Raw genomic sequence first — 27,960 nt, forward strand, 5'->3', positions numbered from 1 at the left:
CACAGAGGAAGGTAAACCGGTATCGCAAACCAACTGGAACTCAACCTGACTGACAGTCCCTTGTTGTATTCTGCCTTAAGGAGGGCAGAGCTGCTGGAATATAAGACCCGGGTCTAGGGTCATGTGAACAGAACAGGGAAACCTGAATTCAAATCTATTCTTACAACATATACTACTCTACATTAATAGGCGCACACATGCTTATTCTCACACATACATATGTACACACACACACGAAAAAGAAACACCCTCATTATTAAATAACTTGTCTGTAAAAATTTAAGTTCTGTGCCAATTGCAGTCTTTACAGCCACTGCCATCAACTCACCCAGGTGCAATATATACTATCGTTTACTTCAAGGGAGTACACAAATGTAACTGAGGGCATAAATTGGCCCAGTTTATCAAACCAGCTCCCCAAGCACTCCCATAGTGCTTTCTGCTCCAACTTCCTATTATCAGACACTCTAACAAACTAAGCAAACCTATCTGGAGCTCTATGAAGTGTTTTGCTCAGATTAGTTAGCTAGTCAGACAAACACAACCCAATTTTGTATGTAAAAGAAATCTGAAACTTACCTGTATGTTGCCGAAGTCCACATTCTCATAATGGAAATGTGCACACTCCGCCATCTTCGGGAAGTGGCCCTTGGTAAAGGATAACCTGAAGTACATCAAAAGCAACCCATAAGATGCACATCGCTGAAACAATTGTCAGAATTGCATGTCATGATGAAATGCGACTAGACCATCTACATTTAAGCGCCTGACCAAGACAATCCATCATCCTGAAGCTAAGGGAACATAAAGTGCTGCTTATTTTGATGCACTAAAGCAGTGAGGAAAGGGATTTGGTGCGGGAGGTAAACTAAACTGCCAAGTGACATTTATCATTGTCTTTTTAGGGAAACACGTGCATTCCATCACCACCAAGGCCAGTGTCTACTGGGAAGGACGCAGGGACAAGCTGTTCCACCTGTACTTGCACTGGGGAAATTAATCTGTAAACAACCTGACATAAGAGACACATGAAAGTCAAATTTTACCTGTGAAAGGCATCACAGCCCATCAGTTCTGGGTTGATGGATCTGAGGGTGCAGAACAAATGCTATTTATCCTTTGGCTTTTTAAAATTCAGCGGTGAGACAATCATCTCCAAGCATCCCCAACAACAGCAATGGCTGACAGGGAGATGCTCTGGTTCTGCAACAGGATCTTCCTTCTCCTGAAGCTGCTGCAGACTCCTATAAATACTTCTGGTTGTGAGCCAATGAGATTGTCTTTATCTGGCTCACTCTTCCCACGGGAATATAAGTGGGAAGTGAGATACAGCATCTAGCTGCTCAGCAATAGAACAAAGAGCCATTTTCCCTAACAGCATCAGAGCATGATAGAGCATGATTGCTCTGAATGCACAGACCAATGCCGGTAGCTGTGGACCTTCTGCCAGCACTTTAAATAAGGATGGGCCAAGTCATTTTTGACTAATTTGGACCCCATTCACAGATCATTGGGTTGAATTCTGCAAATGAGCACAAAAAGGGAACAGAACGAGGGCAGAGAGAAAACACAGTCCAATGGAAAAAATAGCGTGAAAACTGAAAAAAAAACCAACCCTGAAAAACAGAGCAGACACACCGACAGAAAAATTCTAATGAAAAAATAAAGGTCATTCACTTGTCCCAGTTTAGCTTTCCTTCTGTGTCAGGAGCATAGGGGAACTACTACACTTATACCTTGCACAGGATTGCCTTTAGCCTTTTTTTTTAATTTATTTTTTTATGAATCATCTTTGGGGGAAAACCCCACAGTTTAAATTACAGCAAGAGTGAGATTCAAAATTCAAACTAGCTTTGCAACCCTTCTCCCCAAAAGCAAGCGTGTAAGGTTTACAAAACCTCCACCTCTATAAGCTTCATCCATCCCAAGCTTTAATATTTAGAGCATGCCGACTGGCCGTTTTGCTTTTCCCAGGCAGCAGGTCCACGCTGCTCTGATAAGGAGACTACCAGAAATCCTTTAGTGCTTACAGCCTGGCTTCTGGATGCATTGGGGCTCCACTGCACTATGACAGTCTTGAGCACAGCTAGAATCACAGACACTAGGACTGGGAGCACAGAGGACAGAAAAGCTACAGAATTAACTCTCAAACAAAATAAGCCCATTGCTCTTACTTTTTCACATTCTTCATTTTCATGCTCGCTGTGCTGCCGCACGTCCGAAGAGGCAGCTCCCCTGGAATCTCAGGGATATCTGCACCTCTCGCCTACACACACCAAAAAAAAAAAGGAAAGAGAAACGTTAGATTTGATCGCACCCTACATATTGGTGCCTCCAACACTAGATAAATACATGCACTGTCTGTGCACGTCTCACATATGTATGCAAGATATACTTTAGTAACTTGCAGCACAGAAATACTGAATCCATGGATTCCGACCTCAAATATGGTTAGCTGCTTACATACAATAAAACCTTGCTAATTCTCACTAATTACTGGGAGAGCCAATACATTATAGACCCAAAGAATAAGAGGAAAAAGGAAGAGATTTTCAAAACTAGTAACCTAACTTTAGACTTCCAAGACCACCATTTAGGCTCCTAATTAAGCATCTTGACTTTCAACACTGCTGAAGCTGCTGGGTACCCAGGGCTGTTGAAAATCAGGTTAGCTACTTATGTGCCTAAATATGGAAGAATTATTTGAAATATTTAAACAAGCTGGGCCTAAGCAAACAAATATAATTTAAAAAAAAAAAACATGAATCAATAATAAAAGACACAATGAAAAGGCATCACAAAATTTACATCTGTGTCATTTTGTGGGTGGCAGAAGCCTTCAATTTATGTGGTGGCTTTAACGTTCATAATCTTTTATCCATACCCATTCCAGACACTTAATTTTCCTACTCTGTCATCTAATGGCATTTCAGTCCTGAAAAGAAAGAGTGAAATGGACATGTAATATTTTGCTCCACTCACACGGATAAATGTGAGTTGTATCTGTGCCATTCAGTTCTTATCTTAGCCTCCCTCAAAAAAATTTAATGTTATTTAAGACCCAAGTTACCTCATAAATTCTCGATATATCACATATCTTACACTGGAATAATTAAGAGCCTCCTTGGTATATACATATAGTAATTAAAATCATTTTGTTTTAACTGAGCTATTTTCCATAATGGTTTGCCAATTTTACATGATTTCTAATACCATATAAATGATCTTTTATACCCCCAACAGATCAAAAGGTATGTTTGTAGGTGGGATTTCTATTTAATTTATATTTCAGTAAGATACAAATGTATAGCACTGAGGCACAAAGTTGTTCACCTGGGGAAGAATTTCATGTTTATGTGCTGTGGCTTTGATCATTTGAAACATCTCAGGATAAAAAACATTTAACCCACAGACCTGGTGCTCAGAAAGTCCTCCCTAAGGATGTTCATTGGTCCAGAAATTTACATAGGAAACAGGGCTGTGACATCCATTTTACTGCAATAACTGTCAATACATTTTTAAATAGATTTTGTTCATGTGTGAGTGTTAGATGCTAGACAGACATTAAGGAGTTCCAATGAGTTCAGGAGAAACTGGAATTATTTTTAGTGTGACCAGAGAACCAAATTCTCTTTCAACCTTACACTCCAGTTTTCTTCTCTTGTTCTCTTTACATTTAACAGATAAAAATAAAATCAAGTATTGTACCTGTCTATATCATTCTGTGTATTACTGTTTCATATTAACCTTTTTATTCTCATTATAGGGAAGACTGTTTATGTACCAAGCCATGGGCAAATGGGATACTGCAGCTTTAATTAAACCTGTGTGCATATTTTTATCCCGTGATAGTTCCTGTATGCATTGCAGTCTATCAAGAAGAGAAATTCCCACCTTGGCTACTTAATAGAGATGGGTCCCTTTCGCAAAATCCAGATTGACTGGAAATATGCCATAATTCAGGAGCTTGGGCATCCACGGCTTTGGTGTACCCGAAGCCCTTTTAAGGCTTTAAAAATTATTTTCACTGGAGAAAAATCAATGAAGTGGTATAGACATACACAGAACCTTACAGTCCATTTAACATGTCTCTGCCCTGAGCAGCTTCCCATATAAATAAGGATGTAACATAGTGATGGATGGCAATATACAATGCTAGGACTTGGGCTACAACAGCAAAGGTCACGAGAAGCCCAGTTTTCCTCCTCACTTACAGCAGGCTAAATTGGGAGTATCTCCACTGAAGGTCACAGAAAATGCCTGAATGCATCCGATGAAGTGAGCTGTAGCTCACGAAAGCTTATGCTCAAATAAATTTGTTAGTCTTTAAGGTGCCACAAGTCCTCCTTTTCTTTTTGAGAAAAATATATGTGTAAGTGTGAGGAGAATCAGGCCTGAGTGGTGCTCACGGTTACATATAGAATTTGCCACATATCTATATAAGAGAGGCACAATGGTCCACAGGTTAGGGCACCAGCCTAGGACTTGAGAAACTTGGGTTCAATTCCCTGCTCTGCGAGAGACTTCCTGTGTGACCTCGGGCCAATCACTTAGCCCCTCTGTGCCTCAGGTTTCCATCTGTAAAATGGAGATAATAGCAATGCCGTACTTCAGAAGTGTTGTGAGGATAAATGCATTAAAACCTGTGAGGCACTACAGTGATGAGGTCTATATAAGTACACACCAGTGGGAGTGTTTCAATTTACTTTCATGGGTTTTAGGCTGGGCCCATAATGGGATGTGGAGGGAACCAATTATGTCCAAGTTAGCAGGCAGGCAGAGGATGGCAAGGACAAAGCAATGATCCTTGGTCTTGTCCGGGAGCAACTCATTAATGACCATGGCAAGAGCAGTGGAGCGAGCACAGTGCACAATGCAGAGGTCAGATACAGTATTTCCTGCTTCACATACAAAACTATAAAACATGAGTGGTGTCCAAAACAATGGATGGCACAGAGATGGCAATGCGGGCACTTCAATGTACCTTCTCTCATAAGGCAAGAACAATGAGAAGGCTGAGTAAACCCCATCACCAATGTTGGGAGTAGATGGACCAGTGCTCTGCTCCAGAATGCCATTCTTATGTTCCTAAACTTGTCTGCAGAGAGGTCTCTGACTAGAACTGAACAGCTGCCAGAAGTTATTAGGTTTAATAGAGAGTAAGTGTACACTGTGATTTACAAACATGGAAAAAGACATGGCCTTTGCCCGAAAGAGACCATTATAATTGAAGGTAACAGCACACTATATGATTATGAAACTTGCAATGATCATACATGCATTTCAGAGGTACTCACCACTGAAACATATATATGCCAAGACTCGGTTTCAGACAAATCTACACGCTAACATTGGTGTTGCCATTACAGATCAGGTTAGTGGCCTCCCCTCGCACAGTACCCTGCAGCTACCATTTGCCAACACCTGAAGTTTCAGCGACAAGCAGGCAACCTCCATGAAGCACTTTGTCAAATTGTGCAGTACCATAAATGGGATGTGGGAAAGGGGATCCTTCTTGTCCCCTTCAAGCAATCAATCATCTCTGACCAGGGGGGATAAAATCCAATTGCTTCCGCAAACAGCTGAAAAATGATTATTGAGAAGTATCCACCATTCATTTCTTGGTTTCTTTTTTAAATAAGAGGTCTGTGCAAAAAGGATAAGGACTTTAAGCAACAGAGGTGAAATCCCTGAGGGCTTACGTAGGACTTAAGTAGTGTACGGGTTCTCTGCACAGAGTCGAATTCCACTCTAGTTGCATTAAGCACTGCCCTGGAAAGAAAAGGGTTACTGCAATAAGAATGATGCCTCCTCCACCTTTTGGCACTATTGATTTAAACTGGAGCTGAGGACATTCAGCCCTTCTCATAATTGGGCTTTTGATAGCCTAAGCAATATTTTAACACCATTACCTCACAAAGAGTCTATGTGTAAAACATCCAGTACACGTTGCAGAAAAACAAATACAATATTTAATTCCTTAAATAAAGCAATCCCTGACCTATCTGCGTTCATAGACAATTAATTTGGTCAATAGCATTAATAAAACACTGGATGGTCTCATTGTGAATTCCAGTGTTAAGAAGAAAAGGAGTACTTGTGGCACCTTAGAGACTAAACAATTTATTTGAGCATAAACTTTCGTGAGCTACAGCATCAGATGAAGTGAGCTGTAGCTCACGAAAGCTTATGCTCAAATAAATTGGTTAGTCTCTAAGGTGCCACAAGTCCTCCTTTTCTTTTTGCGAATACAGACTAACACGGCTGCTACTCTGAAACCAGTGTTAAGAAGACAGCCAATGTAATATATGTTGTAGCTCTTAATACATAATACAGTAACTACCTACAGCAATAAACGTGCCCCTCCTGTGAGCATTTTTTAGGTAGAGCCTGAAATAAATTGCCTGTCTCGATTTCCATGGAAAAGAACTTCTGTGGCATGAAAACTAATTTTCCATTTCCCATTTGCAGCAGAAGCTGGTGCCATGTGAAACCAGGTAACTGAAACTGACAGGAAAAGATGTGCTCAGAGTCAAATGACAGCAGTAGATAAAGCTCACCCCATGTCGGACTCAAAGCGGAGTAGGCAAAGTGCACAGCGCAGAACACTTCAGAACCAGCATTTATCTTTGGAAAACTCATCTTGTTCTCTCCCTTCCCAACTGAATTATGTCCAAATCATACTAGGAAAAGATCCATGCCTCTCTCTATCCCATCAGTGTTTATTAATTTAGATGGTCCACAATGAGACAAATGTTAAAATCAAGGGCTTGCTGCAGAAAAGCAATCCAGTGGGCTCACTGAGAAATCTTAAATCAGGAAGCATTAGTGGGATGCTGGTTCTCATCCGAGTCAGAAGTTATTACTGGAAGTACTAACAGAAAAAAGAAAGTTTGGTTGATGAAAGAAGAAAAATTGAGATAAATAATATCTAACACATACTTATTGCAATTATATAACTGTTTGCCTCCCAACTAAATGCAATTACTTTCCATCCCAAACATGCACACATTGAAGTTCCCATTATCAGTTTACACTTGTTCTGAAACCTTCCATGGAAATCGTCACCCTAAATTATATTTCTCTCCAAATATAAACAAAATCCATTACAAAGGAATTTGTCATCTTTTGTGCTCCTTGTCACAGTAATTTGTTTTTAAATATCATTTTGAAACAGCTGAATTATTTACATTTGAAAATTAGCTGGCGACCCTAGGCAGCTGCTACTTTTCATTCCTTATTTTTTATGCATTGGTGTCCCGTGGAAAACTAGTAACTGCATAATAAATCTGCTTATGCAAATGATTTACTCCAATTCTCACAGCTAAATGTCAGTGCTATTTCAACCTGCATTCGTCCAAAACCTGGTAAACAAGTTAGGGCCTGATCCAAAGCCCAGTCTATTGACTTCAATGGGTTTTGAAGCAAGCTTTTCCACGACAAGAGAGTGGTTTTAACTAGAGGCAATCGGAAATTTTCCAACAAACATTTTCCCCATCAGAAAATGTTGATTTGTCAAAACCAAAACTTTCACCGGGTAGTTTATTAGGTCAAGGATGGAATTTCTGGTCAAAAACAGAGACCCCGCGAGAACTGCCAATAGCCCAAGTGGTTGAGGCGCTCGGCTGCTACGTGGCCAGCCCAAGTGCAAGCCCCTGCTCTGCCTGCCTCTTCTCTCTGGCCCAATAAATAGTTAATTATTTATATACAACAGGAGAGATTGAGAGAGCTACCACAACTTGATGGTTAGGGAACTTCCCTCACCTGGGATACAGCAGACAAAGCAGGGACTTGAACCTGAGGCCCCCCTATTCCAAGCAATTGCCCTAACCATGTAGCTGTTGGGCTGGGGGGAGGGAGAGTGGAAATGTGCTTCTTTCCCCTTGCCCCCCACCCCCCTGCAACAATTTTTGAGGTCTCTGTTTCATCCTGATGCAGAACAAAAGCCAACACTTTGAAATTTTTCACAAAATGGAATTCTTATTTTAACCAATAACGTTTTTTAAGTTAAAGCCAGAACTAACATATTCACATGGCATAAGACATTCATACACTCAAAACCCATACATTCACCATAAACAACTGGGCCAATATTTTCAAACTTTGGATGCCTAACTTAAGGCACCCAAAGGTCATATTTAGGCATAGAGATGCTTTTCAAAAGGCTAACCTTTGTGATTTAGATGCTTAAGTCCCACTGGAAGTCAATGAGACTTTAACACTTAGGTGCACTGGAAAAGGTTACTGCTAAATTCAGGAGGCACTGTGGGGTCCCAGTACCTGTAATATTCACTTCCTGAGTTGCCTTGTTTTCAGCACCCAGGTTTGAAATGTTTGGCCTTGATATCTGCAATCGTTATTTAGTGTAGCTGAAGTGAAATTTAAATGACACAAAACCTCTCAGGCATAAATAATTTAAATCCAACAAGTTCACAGCATACCAGAGCATGAAAGAGTTCTCGCTCAAAACAAACCTGACTGGGTTTATTAGAAAACGTTCCTTTCAAGCACAGAAGTCAAGACGCCCGATTTCTTAATGCAAGTAAAATTAGAGAACTGCCCGATAAAAGTGTTCCAGTAGTTGTAACAGTAAACAAGGCGACACACAGGGAGTCAAAGCCTTCCCTAACATATGGGAGTGCCCAGCATGGACAGAAGCAGCTCCTACCTCTCCCTCCCTGCAGACTCTGGCGCAAGCGCGCGCTGAGGTGCGGAGGGGCAGGGTAAGCAGAAAGGTTGGAGCACAAAGCACTCCAGGAATCCTCAGCTGCTTTATTGGTGCGTAGGGCAGACTGTCTCCAAGGCTACTCTATGCCACTCTGGGGCTTAGCAGAGAATCAGGGAGCTGTAACCAGTTTCCTGAGATTTGCTCCTCCCACACTCCGCACTCTGCTGTGCACAGTGTAACCTCAAGGTGGAACTGTGATGCGTGTTCTTCAAAGAAAATCGTAAATATTACCTCTGAACGTTAGTCTACTTTGACAACCAAGTAACCGTGCCATCCTGTTATCAGAATCTTTGTCCCCACTTTTCCTTTTACAGTCTGAACTTGCAATGTCAAGTCTAAATCCTGCAAACGACACACGTTCTTAGTCCCACTGAGTTCCATGGAGCTACTCCCACCTGCGCAGAGCTCACTGCAAGCCCTATGTACCACTTGGAGCTGATCCTCTGCGCAGGAATGATGGTTACCCCTACAGAATGGATACTAGGTAGCCATGTACAAGCTTCCTCCCGCCCAGTCAATATGTCTCAAACCCGGTTTGGAGGGAGCTGACTGCCTCTATGGGTCTGAAGGGTGGTCCAGCTGCCGGGTTTTTTCAATCCTTGGCATCTTTACTAAAAGTTAGGAGCTAGTCAAAAATATCAATTGCTTCTGATGGGGATTTTTGAAAGAATGTTTCCCCTTAATTTTCTACAAAATATTTTCATTTTTTTCGCTTTTACCTTTTCATTAAAAACATGGCTGAAGATGGAAAATTTCATTTTGGTCAAAAAGCCATTTTTCATCAAAAACAGGGTTTTTATGAGAAAATACTACCTGGCTTTACTGAAAGGGCTAAAAGGGGGCCTGTCACTGTGGACCATGATGGGGTTTCTTTCTGAAGCAGACACTTGTCCATACAAAACTCAATGGCAACTCAGCATCCTTTAGAAGGTAATAAATACAAACCAAAGCTGACTTGATACCAGTGCCATGTGGAGTACTTACAGTGATTGCCACTTTTCGTTTTCAAAAAATGTTCTACAAATATCCACTGGTCACTCAGAGGTAAAAGACTAGTACCATCAATCTCTCCCTGTTCTTATCACTTGCTAGATACACAGATAGTGTGCCTGAGGTGCAATGAAGTTAGGACGATTGTTCGGCTCAGATTCTAACCTACTCCCTAGCCTTGAAACCACCCAGCCTCCTTGAAAACAAAGTTCTTGTTACCCCTCCTTCAGATGATACCAAAAACATCCTGATCACAATACATGAAATAAAATAAAACCACCTTGTTAAAAACCCAACGTTAGCAATAACAAACTTGTTATGTATTTTGTAAAAAAAAAAAAAAAAGGGGGGGGGGGGCCCTGACCCCAACAGAAACTGTTGGCCCAATCCTGCAGTATTTACTTGCCAGCGCAGCACCCTTGAAGGTAAATGAGGGCTGCAGAATTGGGCCCTTTGTTTGAACTGGACAGAGTATAGAAACTGGATAAAATAATTGCATACAGTAGCACTGTTTGACATGAATACAAGTATTTGGGAGTTCTTTATGATCAGCTGACACTGTTTAAATTGCTGGATGTAAATACTGTATGTGGTTTTATAAGAAATTTTTGCATATGCAGTTAAATATCACAGTAGGTGAATTTCAATACTTTCAGAGTGACGTTTTCAAGATTGCCTATGAGATTTGTACACCCAATAACAATTAATAGGAAATTCAAATCCTTTAGGCAGGTTGAAATTCTCAGCTTGAAAACAAAATCTAAGTGGTTCGTTATTCGATTAACAGCTTCCAAAAGGGGGAAAAAACTGGATTTCCAACTTGAGTCTGTTTGCAAAAATGTACTGGATTTAGATGCTATTTATGGCCTGATCAGCAGAGTGCAGCAGTTGAACACTGAACAATCATCTACGGCTATGCAAAACCAAGGGCTCTCTTCTGGTACATTGTGTAATCTAGTGCACCCTCGCACAGAAAAGATTGGGGCCCCACACTGCAGTTAGAAAGGATTAAATACATTTCACATTCCAGATACAGCAAGTAGGGATTGAAGGTCCTGATATATTCTTTAATTATAGCAACTCATGCCACTCCGTACAGAGAAATAGCTGTGAGAACTTAGTGCAGGTCACAGAGGCATTTTTCAGGAATGAATAAAGGACTGTGAACTCTGTCAAAATGTTACCAAAAAAGAAGTTACTGTACCAAAAAAAAAAAAAAAATCAGTATTATTAAATCTTCTCCTTGTTCCTCACCCAATACAGAGTTCTTTGATCCCCACTGCACAAAGGCATGAAAAGGTCTAGTTATGTCACACTGGGAAGCCGCATGTTTCTTGTGTTTTTTAAAGCACAGCAAGAAATTCTTGTCATTTTAATTGGAGGACGTGTAGTCTCGCTGATTAAGACACAAGACTGGTGATTCAGGGAGACGTGGGATCTGTCCTCAGCTCTGTCACACAATTACTACATCACCTTGGGCAAGTCACTTCATCTCTGTCTCTCTTCATTTCCTCCTCTGTAAAATAGTAATAAAACTGAGAGACCTCACAAGGATGTTGTAGGGTCACAGTCACTGAAGTCTCCACGTACTTTTGAGATTCTTGGATAGGGTGACCAGACAGTGTGAAAAATCAGGACATACGTGTGTGCGCGTGTGTGTGTGCGCGAGAGAGACACCTATATATGACAAAGCTCCAAATATCAGGACTGTCCCTATAAAATTGGGACATCTGGTCATTCTATTCTTGGATGAAAGGCACTGGAGAAGTGCAAATATTACTATTTATTTGTGGACAGCTATCCCTACACAATGGGACAACCCTTTTGCTCAAGAGAATAAAGAGAGCAACTGAGTTGCCTGCGCCTCTTCTATAGCTCGTGACGGATGAGAGAAATATGATAGAAAAGAGCTAGTGAGAGAAGGGGTGGTGCTTGCTGTCAGTACGGTGCATCGACTCTGAACACTGTCAATTCCAGCATCCAGAAACCAAGATTTAAAAAAAAAAAAAAAAAAAAGATTTTGATTTGTATTATTTTTGGAGTTTAGAACGTTCAACTGCATTTTTCACATTCTTTGTCACTGTGGTTGAATTTTTTTAGCCAATAATTACTGCATGGTGTAATTTACAGTGAATTATTCTATTTCAAGGACTACACAGGGTGCATTTTTCTATTCCTAGCATCTCCTCTCCAAAGATAGGCTTTTAAATTCTGTCATGAGCAGGCAAATTTTAAGGAATGCTTCTATCTTCAGAGCAGCAGTGGTATCTTGGAGGAGGAGTTGGGTCATCCATTTATCGGCCTCATGTACCTCTACAGGTAAAGAAAAATGTAGCTCACGCTCACTCCTGGTTATTCATCTCTCACTCTTCTGGAGTTTGCAATGTACATTGATCTGCCCTGCATATATGTCACTAAAAGCAAGGATCCAGCCCCCTGGGCCTAAGGATAGTACATAATACAAGTCCTGGAAATGGAGCCTGTCACACAGAGTGACACATACTGCAGCACCTCCGAACACACCCTAGCAGAAACCTCCGCATGGTATGTGAAATTCATCCTTGTACAGACAGCCAGCATAAGACTTACACAAAATTTAAGTCCCTCATCTATACTTGCTGGGAGGAACCACCACAGAAGTCCCACACTTGCATTTCCTGTCTGTTATTTCATAGGTGAGGTTTGTTTTTTTAAGAGAGACACAACAGATGCATCAAGCCAAATGAGTGCTTAGCTCCTAACGACAACATGAGCATGATAACTACCTGGGAGCCTTAAGGTTGGATTTGACACTGCTCTGGAGAGGCTACAGTGAGAGCCCCTTATTACATTCACAAAGACGAGCTCAACACAAGGAGCTGCATACAGTGCACTGCCCTACTTAACAGTATATTGGCTAAGGAATGTACTTTAAGGAACAAAAACCTCACATACAATATGCGTGGGAAAGGCAGCCAGGATTAAAGTCTTCTGTACAGCTTACAGAATGTATCTGAAAACAAACCACAGGGAACAAAATATCCAGTGAACATCACGCCTTGATTTCAGTTACTTTCTTGCTTGCTTTAAAAAAAAATCAACGCTGTTAAGAGGCACGATTTCTATAGTCTATTGATTTACTGCAGTTTAAATACAAAAGAACAAGGGAGGCTTTGGGTTATTGTGCTGAAATACATTTCTTTTACATGGAAAAAAAATCAAAATTACTGGCTTGAAGTCAGCTCGGAACCAGCAGGTGCAACTTTAGTGACGGTCCCTTGGCCATATTCAGTGATGATGTAAATGACAATAAGTAAGATGGTCATAAATGGTGTGTCTACAAACAAAGTGATTTGGACATGGAGTGGGGGGAGAGAAGGGGCAGAAGCTGGAAAGGCAGAAGGAAAAGCAATTTATACTCAGCTCTGTCATATGCTTCTGTCACTGAGAGCAAAACTGGGCCCTGATTTTGACTTCCATGGGAGTTGCAGGCACTTTAAGTAGATTCTGAATGCACAACTGGTGTAAGATCCACTTGTTTCGCACACCTCAGTGTCACAGCAATGTAAGTTATACACACACCAATACTGGGGAGTAGATGGTCAGCCCTCTGTGGAGAAAGAGGTGGTTAGGGACTATTTAGAAAAGCTGGACGTGCACAAGTCCATGGGGCCGGACGAGTTGCATCCAAGAGTGCTAAAGGAATTGGCGAATGTGATTGCAGAGCCATTGGCCATTATCTTTGAAAACTCATGGCGAACGGGGGAAGTCCCAGATGACTGGAAAAAAGCTAATGTAGTGCCCATCTTTAAAAAAGGGAAGAAGGAGGATCCTGGGAACTACAGGCCAGTCAGCCTCACCTCAGTCCCCGGAAAAATCATGGAGCAGGTCCTCAAGGAATCAATCCTGAAGCACTTACACGAGAGGAAAGTGATCAGGAACAGTCAGCATGGATTCACCAAGGGTAGGTCATGCCTGACTAATCTAATCGCCTTCTATGATGAGATTACTGATTCTGTGGATGAAGGGAAAGCAGTGGATGTATTGTTTCTTGACTTTAGCAAAGCTTTTGACACGGTCTCCCACAGTATTCTTGTCAGCAAGTTAAAGAAGTATGGGCTGGATGAATGCACTATAAGGTGGGTAGAAAGTTGGCTAGATTGTCGGGCTCAACGGGTAGTGATCAATGGCTCCATGTCTAGTTGGCAGCCGGTGTCAAGTGGAGTGCCCCAGGGGTTGGTCCTGGGGCCGGTTTTGTTCAATATCTTCATAAATGATCTGGAGGATGGTGTGGATTGCACTCTCAGCAAATTTGCGGATGATACTAAACTGGGAGGAGTGGTAGATACGCTGGAGGGCAGGGATAGGATACAGAGGGACCTAGACAAATTGGAGGATTGGGCCAAAAGAAACCTGATGAGATTCAATAAGGATAAGTGCAGGGTCCTGCACTTAGGACGGAAGAACCCAATGCACAGCTACAGACTAGGGACCGAATGGTTAGGCAGCAGTTCTGCGGAAAAGGACCTAGGGGTGACAGTGGACGAGAAGCTGGATATGAGTCAACAGTGTGCCCTTGTTGCCAAGAAGGCCAATGGCATTTTGGGATGTATAAGTAGGGGCATAGCGAGCAGATCGAGGGACGTGATCGTTCCCCTCTATTCGACATTGGTGAGGCCTCATCTGGAGTACTGTGTCCAGTTTTGGGCCCCACACTACAAGAAGGACGTGGATAAATTGGAGAGAGTCCAGCGAAGGGCAACAAAAATGATTAGGGGTCTGGAACACATGACTTATGAGGAGAGGCTGAGGGAACTGGGATTGTTTAGTCTGCAGAAGAGAAGAATGAGGGGGGATTTGATAGCTGCTTTCAACTACCTGAGAGGTGGTTCCAGAGAGGATGGTTCTAGACTATTCTCAGTGGTAGAAGAGGACAGGACAATGAGTAATGGTCTCAAGTTGCAGTGGGGGAGGTTTAGGTTGGATATTAGGAAAAACTTTTTCACTAGGAGGGTGGTGAAACACTGGAATGCGTTACCTAGGGAGGTGACAGAATCTCCTTCCTTGGAAGTTTTTAAGGTCAGGCTTGACAAAGCCCTGGCTGGGATGATTTGATTGGGGATTGGTCCTGCTTTGAGCAGGGGGTTGGACTAGATGACCTCCTGAGGTCCCTTCCAACCCTGATATTCTATGATTCAATAACATGCCATTAACCGTCCACAAGGTTCTGAACAGCAGAAGTTAAACTGACCAGAGTTTAATTAACTTTTAGCTTTCCCATGCAGCAGTAAATTAAGAGCAGCAACAGAGGCTGTAGTGGTGTCAGCAGAATCAGGAAGGCAGTTAGCAACATTTTGTTCATTTGTTTGTTTAAATGAAAGCTGGGGGATTTTGCAGAAACTGATAGTTTAGCCCCTTAATCCTCCAAGGAAATTTTCCTTCTCTCCTGCAGCGACTAGATGGGAAGAGTTTTAAATCCTGGACCTTTTCGACCATGCATCTCCCACACTTTTAAACTACAGCACCAAGAGGCTGAGGTAAAACCAGGTCAGCCCTAAAATGTACATAGCTATAATACAGTATATCATATCCAGTTTCAGTAACCAATATTACCCAGCTGACCACATACAAACAAAAGGAAAAATGCTGTACCACAAACTAAGAATTAATAGTTACAATTTTTGGTTCGCCAAGTAGTCCCTCTAGACGCTTTCAAGCAGAGCAGCAATTTCTTGTTTGCAGCTTAGGCCACATACCAGATCAAGAGGAAATGCAGAACCAAAAGTTCCCCTTCTCTACAGCTCTCAGCTTGTTTGAAACAGAATGATCAACAAGACAATTGTGAGGATGCATGGCCAGTTTGTAGTATGAGTGTCTGAGAGCAAGATGACTGCATTGAGATAGGACAAAATAATCTTAGGGCCAAATCTGTTCTGAGGTACATTGATATATCCCTAGAGTAACTCCATTTAAACCACTGGAGTTACTCCAGATTTGCACTGGAATAATTTTAAGTAAAATTTGACTCAGATGCCCTAATTCTGATCTCACTTACACCAGTGTAAACCAGATTTAACTATTCTTCTGATACACCAATACAAGATTAAAATGAGGTCTTTAGGCTGAGATTTTCAGAAGTGCTCAGCACTTTGAAATTAGTGGGATTTTTACCACTGAGTCCAACAGCAGCAGCATTAGGTGAACTCCAAGCCCTTTTGAAAATCCCACACTTTATATATGAAGGCCAATGGTCTGATTTCCACTTGGGAAGTGACTATTTGGAAAGCCAAAGGTAAAGGGGCAGGGCTGGACTTTTAAGGGAATCCTGAGCAGACCATGAGATGGACCCCACTGCGGCCACACACACAGAGTCCTCTGGCGGGCGATATTGCTAGGCTCCCCTAGAGCATGGGTTCTTGAGAGTTAGCACTCCACTCAGATGCAAGGGGCAGTTCACACCTCACCGAGCTATTATTTCAGAACACCTCCGGACGTGGGACGTGTAGTGCCTATGCCTTAATCCAGACCTGGGTAAAGGAACTAAATGAGACACACCTTGGTCTGCAGGGTGACTCTGATCAAGCAGCTTAAAAACCCTGATGAATGGAAAAGCCTGGCAGCACAATCCATGCAAACTTCATTACTACAACTCTATGACTAACACCCAGAAATTATGGCTATTACATGAAAGTTATCCCCAGGATTGTGCTCAAAATGCTCCACAACTACATTATCTGTACTAACACCTACCAAGACAGCTTGCCCACTTTACAATATGTACCACCATGCAAAATTACACTACCACCACAATGACTGGCAAAAACCTAGCAAGGGAGTATTAAACTGAATGTACTGGACAACAGTTCAAACTAAAGATCTCCATAACTTTCAGTGGCTAATTAATTGCTTCACAACTGACTGTTGTTGAATCATGCCGGAGAATGAATTCTTCCCACCAAGAGTAGTTTATTGATTTTTTTTTTTAAATAAATGCTGCAAACATATTAACAGTGATTCAGAAACAGCTCTCAGCCTCTTTCTGCACTCTCTGGATGTATTTCAAGTGCTAAATAGAATATTCAAGCTTGAAGCCATTATGAAATGCTGAACTTCCCCACCCCAGTTGAACTGCAATTAAGATCCATCCCTAGGTTTTGAAAATAAAGAAGAGAAAGTTAAACACCAGCTTTTCATGATTTGTCAAAGGATGTTGATTTTTAAAAAGGTTCCTTATAAAGAAGCCAATTTCTTCAGCTCCCACATAGATTTTTTTTTCTTCTAAGCAATCTAGTGCTGGTGAAAACTGATTGACAGCCCTAGAAATCTAGAGTCTTACCTAGCAAGGACGCACAGCTTCTTAGATAACTGCAGCATTTCCCACACTGCAGCATTACAAACTACCTAAAGAGGGACCATCTGGAAAGGTGAGAAGATAGTTCATTCTCCAACGTTAATCCCATCCTTTGCGCCTCGAATCATGACGGATATGTCCCAACTCAGGTGGTATTGTCTGTTGTTGTTGTCACCAGTAAGAAAGTGGGTTGAGACAAAGAGAGCAACCATAAGATGCTCAATATACAACAGAGACCTATGAAAGGGTCTGTATTTTAATGCAAAGATTCTAACACACAAACATTATAAAATCAAGGTGGTTGAGGTAGTATCTTTTACTGGACCACTTCTGTTGGTGAGAGTTGGTCCAATAAAAGATATTATGTCACCCATCTTGTCTCTAATACCCTGGACTGACAATGCTACAGCTACACTGCATACACAAACATCATGAAATTCAGAGCTGCAGTTCCCACATTAATCATAACTTGGCCCTCCTTGCCAAATTACAGTTAATATGGAAATTATGCATGCCGTTTAGAAGAGCAGTATATGTACAGTACCATATGCGTAGGCACATTTTGCATAATGCACATTAAAACACTTTTATGCCTTTGTACACAATGTGGCAGAGGATTATCAGTGCTGTGGCAACCTTAGCTTTGAATTATAAGCGTGCATTCAAAATTTCAGCTGCAGTACCATCATTTGTTTATTTATTTGCCTCTTTAAAATTAAAGGGAAGAGTTGCTGGTGCTGTTATGCAAACGCATGACCAAACTATCTCACACTGCAAGAGACTGCATTTACTGCAGTGCACGGTTGTTCATTCCAAGACAGACACTGGCGCACCATGGGCTTACTGTAGCACATGTCCATGAGGGCAAAAGACCTTAAATGGCCAGCCTAAACCCATCTGTGCTTATTTCTAGGTGCAAAGATCCACACAAATGACAAAACAGAGGTGATCAGCACATTAGCAATAAGACAGATGAGAAAGAGAAAGACATCTGAAAAAGAAAAACATTTCTGGCAGAACTTTAATACCCCGTTTAAAGGTAACTGCTACATTCCTTAATCACAGAAGCCTTCCTTTTTACCCCCTCCTTTTCAAAGCATTTCACATTAGCGGTCATCTCCAAGACAAATTCTTCTTCTTAACAACAATCCTGCCCACGTCAGCAGGAAAACCTTAAGTTAAACTACTTCCAGGCTGACTGTAAATTATTATTAATCATTACTAATTGCTGAGCTTTGGGCTTGAGAGCACATGTGAAGAAGGCAGGCAGCTCCTGTGGGTACACATCTTGGAAAAGTCTGAGTGCATTCAAACAATATGTGTAGGGTAAATCCTGAGCTCCTCACTACCCAGCATACCACAACATACTAAGGATGCAAGGGAATCCTAGATGACTGGTAAGTTTTCCTCTTGGTGTAAAATTGCACTGCAAGATGGGTTTGCTCTCTTTTCAGTGTGTATAAAGAACAAACGATATTAGTTCTCCAGCTTTGCAAATTAAAATGAAATGACTGTTATAAATTAATACCTACTGCCCAAGTTACAGTTTCCATTCTGGTATAATTGAATCCTTTTAATTGTCAAACTCCAGTGGAAGCCTATGTGCCAATTAAATGATTGTGCCAATTATCAGAGACTCCCAGGGACGCTCCATGCTGGGCGAAAGTCATTTTTATTTCACAGACTGTTTTAAAACTAAGCAAAGTACTATGCACAGAGAAATAAAGCCTTTTCAAAAGCGCAGAGAAGGGAAAGTACATATTTTCAAACCTGGAGGGCAGCACACACACACCCCCCTCTGCGGTACTAAAGCCTGCAGTTGAAGCCCAGAGCCCTGCTTCCCCATAGGGCAGAAGCCCCAGGCTCAACCACCCCACCATCCTGCCTCAAGCAGAAGCCCCGTGCTCCCTCTCCTAGCCCAGCGGCTGAAGCCTGGAGCCCCAAGTACACCCTTGCAACCCTGCTGGGCCCTGGAGTTTTTAATACATATTGGCCGGGGGGACGAAGGAAGAGAGAAGATGTGGGAGGCTCCAGTAAATATTCTATGAGAATTTTTGCCCTGCTGACACTTATTGCAAATGAAGCTAGATGAGGCTGATTGAATCCACAGTTGCTCCTTACCCCTTTTCCTGGGCAGTATAGAGTTTGTATACCCCACTGCACCAGCATATCACATACACGTATACTTTCCTTGTTCTAGATGAAAGGCTTATTGGACAAAAACACCAGAGTGATCCCCTTTTAGTGGCTAGCCCCCTGATAGCACTACAGAAATCCTAACCTCAATCTGCATGTGAAATATCCACTAAAAAATGTTTTCTCTTTATTTTGAGAACAAGGCTCTCAGAGTTTAATTACATCATTTGCTTTCAAAAATTTATGCCCTGATAATACTAACAAATAGTTCTAATATTCTAAACATACAGCCAAAACAAGTAACAACATCCCCGCTGACAAAATCCAACACACAGAAACTCTTTCATCCTCGTAGGGTTGCCAACTTTCTAATCCCACAAAACCGAACATTCTAGCCCCACCCCTTCTCGGAAGCCCCACCCGCGCCCCCACTCCATTCCCCCTTCTTCAGTGGCTCACTCTCCCGCACCCTCACTCACTTTCACTGGGCTGGGGCAGGGGGTTTGGGTACAGGAGGGAGTGAGGGCTCTAACTGGAGTATGGCCAGAAATGAGGGGTTCAGGGTGCAGAAGGGGGCTGCAGGCTGGGGCAGGGCTTGGGGTGCGGGAGGGGGTGAGGGCTCCAGCTGGGGGTGCAGGCTCTGGGGTGGGGCTGGGGATGAGGGGTTTGGGGTGCAGGAGGGGGTTCTGGGTTTGGGGGGCTCAGGGTTGGGGCAGGAGTTTGGGGGGCGGGGTTACCTCTGGCAGCTCCCCGTCAGCAGCGCAGCAGGGAGGCTAAGGCAGGCTTCCTGCCTGTCCTGGCACCACGGACCGCACTGTGCCTCAGAAGCAGCCCCCAGTTCTGGCTCCTAAGCGGAGGTGTGGCAGGCGGCTCTGCGCACACAGCTCTCACCTGCAGGCACCGCCCCCCAGCTTCCGGCCAATGGGAGTGCGGAGCTGGTGTTCAGAGCAGGCAGGAGCAGCCTGCTGAGCCTCGTGGCCCCCCTGCCTAGGAGCTGGACCTGATAGCCACGTCCAGGGCACAGCGCAGTGCCAGCCAGGACAGGTAGGAACTAGCCTGCCTGAGCTCTGCAGCACCGCCGACTGCACTTTTAACAGCCCGGTCAGCGGTGCTGACTGGAGCCGCCAAGGTCCCTTTTCAACCGGGTGTTCTGGTTGAAAACTGGACACCTGGTCACCCTACTGCTAGGTCTCATTCAGCTGGGCTCTCATATTTACCTTGCAGGACTTCACACTCTTTGTGAAATGACCACAAAAGGCTGCAAACCAGCCCAACCTGCAACCCAAAGCATTTACCTTTCTATTCAAACATGAAGTCTGACAACTGCTTTTTGAGATCTATAGTAGAACCTCAGGAGTTATGAACACCTCTGGAATGGAGGTGGTTTGCAACTCTAAAATGTTCGTATCTCTGAACAAAACATTATGGTTGTTTTTCAGAAGTTCACAACTTTTTACTACGCAGAAGAAAAATGCTGCTTTCCCTTTTTATTAGTAGTTTAGATTTAACACAGTACTGACTATTAGATTTTTGGGGTTTTTTTGTTTTGGTTTGGTTTTTTTGCTGCTGCCTGATTGCATACTTCAGGTTCCAAATGAGGTGTGTGGGTGACTGGTCAGTTCGTAACTCTTATGTTTGTAACTCTGAGATTCTACTGTACTGTGAAAGATAGATGAAACAATTTCCAGTGAAAGATGGAGCAAGTATCTGAGTGCTCTAAATTAACTTATATTTATGGCGATGGGTGCCCTAAAAATAGACAGTTCCTGCTCTTTTTAGTGTTCACAGCATCTCAAGCCACCACCTCTTCGCAATCTACAAACACATACAGAGACCATTTGTTATTTATTATGCATTAGTCCAGCATTTTGAAAACATAAAGCACTCTATAAGTGCTTATGATTACTTTCTGGCAGGAAAGGGGAAAAAAAAAAAAAACATTGTGATCATCTTAGTGCAAATAAATACGTGAATTATTCCAAGAGAAAAGAATGCATGCACAAACGCAAACAGCACAGTCCGACACACAAATGGATGAGCACTGCAGACCCATTTTGACAGCACCCTCCAAGCCCTCAGTATTGCTGCTAGGGTCAGCATTTGCTTACCTGGGCGGAATGCATAATTTGCTTACAATGACAAAGTCCTGCATATATCTGTGCCAGCTGTTTACCCCTGAAAGCCGTGGGGTGAAAAAAAAAAAGATCAGTACTACTCCCAAAGAACAGCCATCCATTAGCGCTTCCATTATCCGTGGGCTAAATTAAGAAACAGCAAAACCTGCCATTTGTGACCTCTGCAGATACTAACCAAAAATAAATCTTAATTTATGAAAGTACAAGCTTCTCGTGCATAAAACAAGGAATCAGTTATTGGAGGAGTCAGCAAACCGAATGGCTGATAGGAATGCAGTGAAAGAATCAGAGAAACGAAGGGTTGGAAAGGACTCCAAGAGGTCATATAATCCACCCCCTGCCCCCGATGCAGAGGCAGGACCAAGTAAACCTGGAAGACCATCCCTGGCAGGTGTTTGTCTAACCTGTTCTTAAAACCTTCCAATGGTAGGGATTCCAAAACCTCCCTTGGTAATCTGATCCAGTGCTTAACTATCCCTCTAGTTTTTCTTAACATCTAACCTAAATGTCCCTTGCTGCAAACGAAGCTGATTACTTTTTGTCTTACCCTCAGTGGACGTGAAGAGCAATCCATCACTGTCCTTTTTATCATATTTTGAAGACATACCAGGTCTCCTGTCAGTCATCACTATCCTAAACTAACACGCCCAATTCTTTCAACCTTTCCTCACAGGACATGTTTTCTAAAAAAAAGAAAGAGCAAAGGGGGAAATCCCAGGCTTAATATATTACCTGGAAAGATATAATATATGGTAAATGGCACAGTCTAAACAGACGACAGAAATCTACAATTCAGGACATCTAAATCAAACACCCTGAAAACATGAACTCCTCTCTCTATATACTTTGACCATTAAGATGAAATTGGGGAGGAACGTTGGAAAAGGGAATTTATATACACTGAGCAGAGTAAACATGAGTAACTGAAACTGCTTCTACCTGTCTACAATTTATTCAGGTGATCATCAGGTTGAAATTACACCATGAATACAAATCCAAGACTGGACATTTCAGCTTCAGTTGCCTCCTATGTCTGTTCCAGGTTGCATCACACCTGGCAGTGCAATAAAGCGGGAAATGTCAGAGCCAAATTTTCATCATCATCCTTCTCAAATGGTATTTGTTACAGACACTTGAATCTCTGGCTGTCCAGGAGGACAGGTTCTAAGGAGTGAAGCAGTGGTGAATGCATTAAGGGCCGTAATGCTTCTAAGAGTAAAACTGCTTGAGGCTCTGATCCTGCAAGTTGTTCCAGGTGGGTGGACCCCTGTTCCCCTATGTGGAGCCTACCTGGTGTGCTTAAGGGAACAATGAAACCCAACCCACTGATGTCATGAGTAATGTTAACTTTTAATTTTCTAATTGAGCCAACTCCACCTCTGGAAAAACACGGCAATGAAAACTTCAACCACATCCAATTTCCTTAGGCTCAGGACTTGGGCCACTGGAAACGTCTTGCGAGCAGCTAAATGCGTTTTCTGAATTTCACTCCAGGAGACCCAACGTTTTCAACCCAATTCTCCTGAGTTTTTAGCTGCAGGACACAAATTGCGACAAGATTATTGGCTGCCTGGCCTGAAGTCACTCTCTTTCTCCACCTTCCCACAACTGACATCCATATTCTCCTTCCTTTCCTGCAAGGTATGTGATCCTGAAGCTCTCCTGCAGGGGAAAAAAGTAGAGGAAATGGAGGGCATCTGGAGTGTTTGTCTGGGGAAGGTGTTTGACTCAAGAATTGCGGGGGGAGGGGGGGAGGTTGGGGGAGGGAGGCAGAGGGGGGAGAGAGCCTGGGGTGGTGTTCTTGGTGACATTAGGCAGACAATCCCTACAGAATTTACAGGCTATTTCTACAGGATTTTTAATCATTTCCTGAAGCATCACAGTGGCCCAAACTCACAACTACTTGCTAATTCATTTTTCCATTCAAATGGCTAATCGTTCAGATTCATCATTAGAAAATGATAGTTATTCCCTGTATCAGAGAACTGTACATACAAAAGACACTAGAACAAGAAAAGAATCAGAAGCAACATTTTCTGGAAACTTGCCACTCTCAGATGGAGCACAGGTTAAATAGGGTATATATTTAAAAAAACCCAAAAGTCTTCACCTGTCTTATTACCTCAAGCCCTGACATCAACTGCCAAGCTTCTATTGACTTTAATGGGAACAGGATCATGTCCCTAGGCTGCAAAAAATAATTTTACATAAGCTCCTCACTTTATGGTTCCTGTTTATACTTTTTTTAAAAAAACTTTTCCCTTCATGTCTCTCCTTACATATGCAATTCTTAAATAGAAAATAAAACAAAACAAAAATATTCCAACACCTAGATAGCGCCTCAAAGAAATTATAAACTGGGAAACAGAGTGGATTAAAAAAAAGATCTACTGATAAAAGAAATAGTGAATTAACATGAAAGATAAATTTCAGTACTCAATCATTTGCCAGCTGTTGCAGCCTCTCCATTGCCTAGTTAGGCCCCAATCCAAAGCATTTAAGCCCATGTGTAAGTAGGCACACAAACAGTCCCATGGAAGTCAATAGGACCACTGATGAATGAACTGGAGATCTGCAGTCGAGAGACACATCTAGAGGTTACAGGCAATGAGTTGCCCAATCAGTGATATACCCAAAGACTACCAAGCTCTTGGATCTTAGGAAGCACTCAGAAGCATGATGCTAGCTAAGGACACAAGCATGTACTGCTTGCTGAACAAGATGGATTAGGAGTAGACCTTGTTCTCATACATGCAGTATCAATGGTGTACCTATGCAGCTACCCGCTAAGTTACAGTGAAGGAGCAGTATGAGGTACAGACAAGAAAAGGAGACATATAGAGGAAAAACAATGCGGGAGGGAATGATTGGAGACAGGTAGAATTAACAAAGGATGGATGGGAGGTAAAGAGTCACAAACAGACAAAGCAACACAGGGAAACAATAGGGGGCACAAACACTGATGAACCCAAAACATTATTGTTTTTGCTTGAAAATAAACTTTGGAACAAAATATCATCATATTAAGTGTGCATGGTGCTCTCTTTGCTGGTTTCCCCATCTGTAAAATGAAGATACAACCCCACTAGGAGGTAGATGGTAACTCATTTTCTACATACACTTGCTATCTGCACATTTCTGAACGTTATGTAAAAGAACAGTCAACACAAAATACCCCCCCCCCAAATTTAACACCATCAGATATCAAATCACCTTTCATGCTTTAGTGATCCATGTAGGTATACCTTCTTCAAATTCTTCTAGCAAATATGTTTTTGAATTCAAAACGTCCTGCTTGATTACTCTGTCTGTCTGATTCTTATATGGCTTCATAAGCAGCACTGTGTTTCACCTGAATTGTGCCTCAACAAGGCCTGTTGGCTCTGTGAAACTAAGTGATGTTGAAAAGTATGCTCTCTCACTGTCAGGCAAAGAATGAACCCAGGGTATCCAATGTCCTTGCTTTAAAGGTCATTTGGAAAGGTATTGCAGTATAAATACTGCTGCATATGTGACAGGGTTATAACTTATGGTGGGACAATTCCTTTGTTACTCAGAGCTTCTGTAGGGAGTATGATGACTCTACCTTGCCACAAAGACAGACCAAGAAAACCTCAAGAAATCTTTTCAAGTGACAAAAGGTCCTAGTTTTTAAGAAGAGCCCACTGGATTTAGAGTCCTGACCTTCACTGGGTTGTTGGCCTGGAACATATAATGGATATACTTGCAAGACCTCCACATAAGCAACTGAAACCGTGTTTCCAATGCAGTGTTACCGAAGTATTCAACCAGCCCTGTCAGTGCCTTAGGATTCCTTACATGGAGGAATACCCTGAAAGGTCATTGTTTGAATGTCCTGATCACAAACACTGGAAAAGCCAAGGACACCCACCCCAGTGTGGCAGGGGAGGAGTTAATACAATTCTAAGCCCACTGTTCATTTCAAAGTGTGGGATTTAGATACACGCTCCCTGTGCAATAATGGAAATTCCCCCCCATGGCATGCTGTCTCAGCAGGGACAGCAAGAAGCTCTATTAGCATTAGATATGTACTGCTAATAGAATTTATTAGACATCAGAACTGCTGCTACCATCTAATGCTTGAAGCATGCTATGGGGGGAGGAGCATGCAGAGGGAAGGAAAGGAGAGAGAATGATGTCAGACACAGTAGGAAGAGAAGAGAAAAATCAGAACACAAAGAATATTTATCCTGCCAGCAATAACATTGCTGAAGACAAAAAGCAGTGACTCCTCCAGAAAAACCAATTCAGACATTAGGAAGGTGCATAAGTGACACGGTTGAGTCAGAATCATCTGACCAAAAAGTAAGAAAATGATTGGGGCACGAGGCTTACTTTTAAAATATTGACCCGCCTATCTTTGCCATTGTAGGTAAAGAGTCCCACCTTGACACTCATGCAAAATGAGCCCTGCAAATCCAAAGGGGACAACAAAAGCACAAAATATTTACTGATCACAAATGAAGACAGTGAATTTTTTACTACCAGGTGTTTACTTGGAAGGGTGTTGCACCCAGCTCTTCTGAAGCAGGGGATTAAAAACCCATCCCACACACAGAGAATCAATATCTCAGTCACTGGAGTAGAATTTTCCCACCAGTCTCGTTGGTTAATAAGGCAATTTGGTTCACATTAGAAATTATAAAATGAACACACACCACAAGCTCCAGCTAGCCTGACGCTAACAGAAGTCAGGCCATGGTGCTGTGACGTAAGATCACTTAACGAGGCCACCAAGTAAGGAAGTCCACTGAAGTTGCTAACAGAGTAACAGCCTGATTTCCAAAGCTGAGCAATCCCAGCTCTCACTCGAGTCAACCTGAGCTCAAGGTGCTCAGCTCATTTGAAAAATCAGGCCACAACTGTCATGGCCCGACTCAACGCCCGCTTTCCATTGGCTTCACTGAGCATGGAAACATGCACTAGCTGGTTAATTTTCCACTGTTCTATTCACTGTGGGGGTTTCGTTTTGAAGCCAATGTTTTATTTATGTAGGCACAGCCAACATATTGCTAATTTTCTCTGTGCAACACTGTGTGCTTTAAAGAGCATGTTTTTACTAGATGTTCCCCTCGTACTGGAGATAGTTGCTGAATAAGAGGTTAATGCAGACTGAAAATCACTGTGACATTATGGACCATTTAATTGATTACTAGGCCTGCTTAGGGGCATGTATTAATAGGACAGAACCTCCATGCGCGCGTTTCTCCCCCATCAGTGAATTGCAAGAGGAAGGAATGCATCCCACTATTCTTCAGACTCCTGTGTAATCAGCGTAATGATTTGAAATAGAAGAACACAACATCAAAATCTATAACTATAAAAGAACCAATGGGCAGATCATTCTAACACTGATCAGGACAGAAAGCAAGGCATATATAAAATATAACAATGCTTTACCATAGCACTGAGAGTCTCTTCCCAATCCGGCCTCTCTCGGGGATGAATGCTTCTCTGAAGCTCTGGAACAAAGTCATCCTCTTCTGTATGTACAGAGGACTTCATCATTCTAGAGAGAAAAAGACAGACATGCTTGTTTCTTGCTTACAAATTCCGAGCAAAGCTTACTTATGGCTTCACATCGTTGCTGCATGTATGAAATACTCTCTCAAATCAAAATGCAAAGGCTTTTAAATATCTGGTATTCGTGGTTTTCTTTTCTTTTTTTCTTTCCCCCTGAGAATACCAGCAGCTCAAGAACGTAATCTAGTTTGGAAATTTGCATTCCCAAACCAACTTTAAATTACTGGTTTATTTTGATTTTTTTTTAAACCTTCATCCTAATCACTGGACACTTGAAAAAACTTTAAAAAAAAAATGAAACAAAAAATTAAAATCTTCTAACACATTGAGCAGATTCAATGAATTCAACAGACTGGCCAGACAAGCAAAATTAACCACATGAATAACAATAGCTGTCAACAATCACTTCTAGCACCATCTCCTGCCCTACTTTTTCCCCAAATTCTTGAGGGGGGAAAAAAGATGGCCCTTGCATGCCTGCAAGGTTAGTATATCAAGACCCTGATAGTACAAGGTCTGGATCATCAGTTGTTGCAGTGTTTTTCCTTACCCTGTGTGGTGCAGAGTGCCCTTGACTCACACTCGTTTCAATAGTATTTGCAGGGTGCTCAGCACCTAAATTTCTCAGGCTAAAAATTTCTGCAGATAAGGAGGATCTCATTTTCAAACACCTTACACAATTTATTTGTATTCCAACCCAGAGACCTTTATGGACGTGGCTGGGAGCTCAAATCTTCTGAAAAAAAAAAATGTACTTACAAAAGCTTCCCAGTTCACCTTTAAGGCATCTCTATCATTATGAACGAAGTTAAGCAGGCCATATAAATGACACTTTGCAGGGGACAGCAGCAAAGATCTAAAGCACTAAATCCTGCTGAGTATCTGGTGTGATCCATCCCAGCTTCATTAACAACATGCACAATTCAAAGCTAATCTTTAATAATAGACTGCCATATATTTATTTATTTAGGTAAACCATTTCATTAATCAGCACTGCACATACATGAACCCAAAGGAAGGAAGGGTGAGCCAAATGTTAGCTATGATGAATCATCCAGTTTGACTAAAGGAATAACTATACTGAAAGCCTTTACATA

At 42.1% G+C, this 27,960-nt stretch overlaps 1 protein-coding gene across 6 annotated transcripts in view; it reads right to left on the reverse strand.

The window, feature by feature from the left end:
• The window catches only part of ARHGAP32 (Rho GTPase activating protein 32), a 393,773-nt gene that overhangs the window by 196,505 nt on the left and 169,308 nt on the right, over window positions 1-27,960 (reverse strand). For all 6 annotated transcript variants that reach the window (XM_074936787.1, XM_074936788.1, XM_074936789.1 and 3 more), the window contains 3 exons: window positions 26,741-26,849; window positions 2,175-2,266; window positions 580-664 (listed from right to left, as the gene is read on the reverse strand). In XM_074936787.1, the coding sequence (XP_074792888.1) occupies window positions 580-664; window positions 2,175-2,266; window positions 26,741-26,848 (285 nt within the window). In that variant the 5' untranslated portion in view covers window position 26,849. The remainder of the gene's footprint in view (window positions 1-579; window positions 665-2,174; window positions 2,267-26,740; window positions 26,850-27,960) is intronic.

Source organism: Natator depressus, chromosome 22 (genome assembly GCF_965152275.1).
Source record: "Natator depressus isolate rNatDep1 chromosome 22, rNatDep2.hap1, whole genome shotgun sequence".
Classification (NCBI taxonomy): Eukaryota; Metazoa; Chordata; order Testudines; family Cheloniidae; genus Natator; species Natator depressus.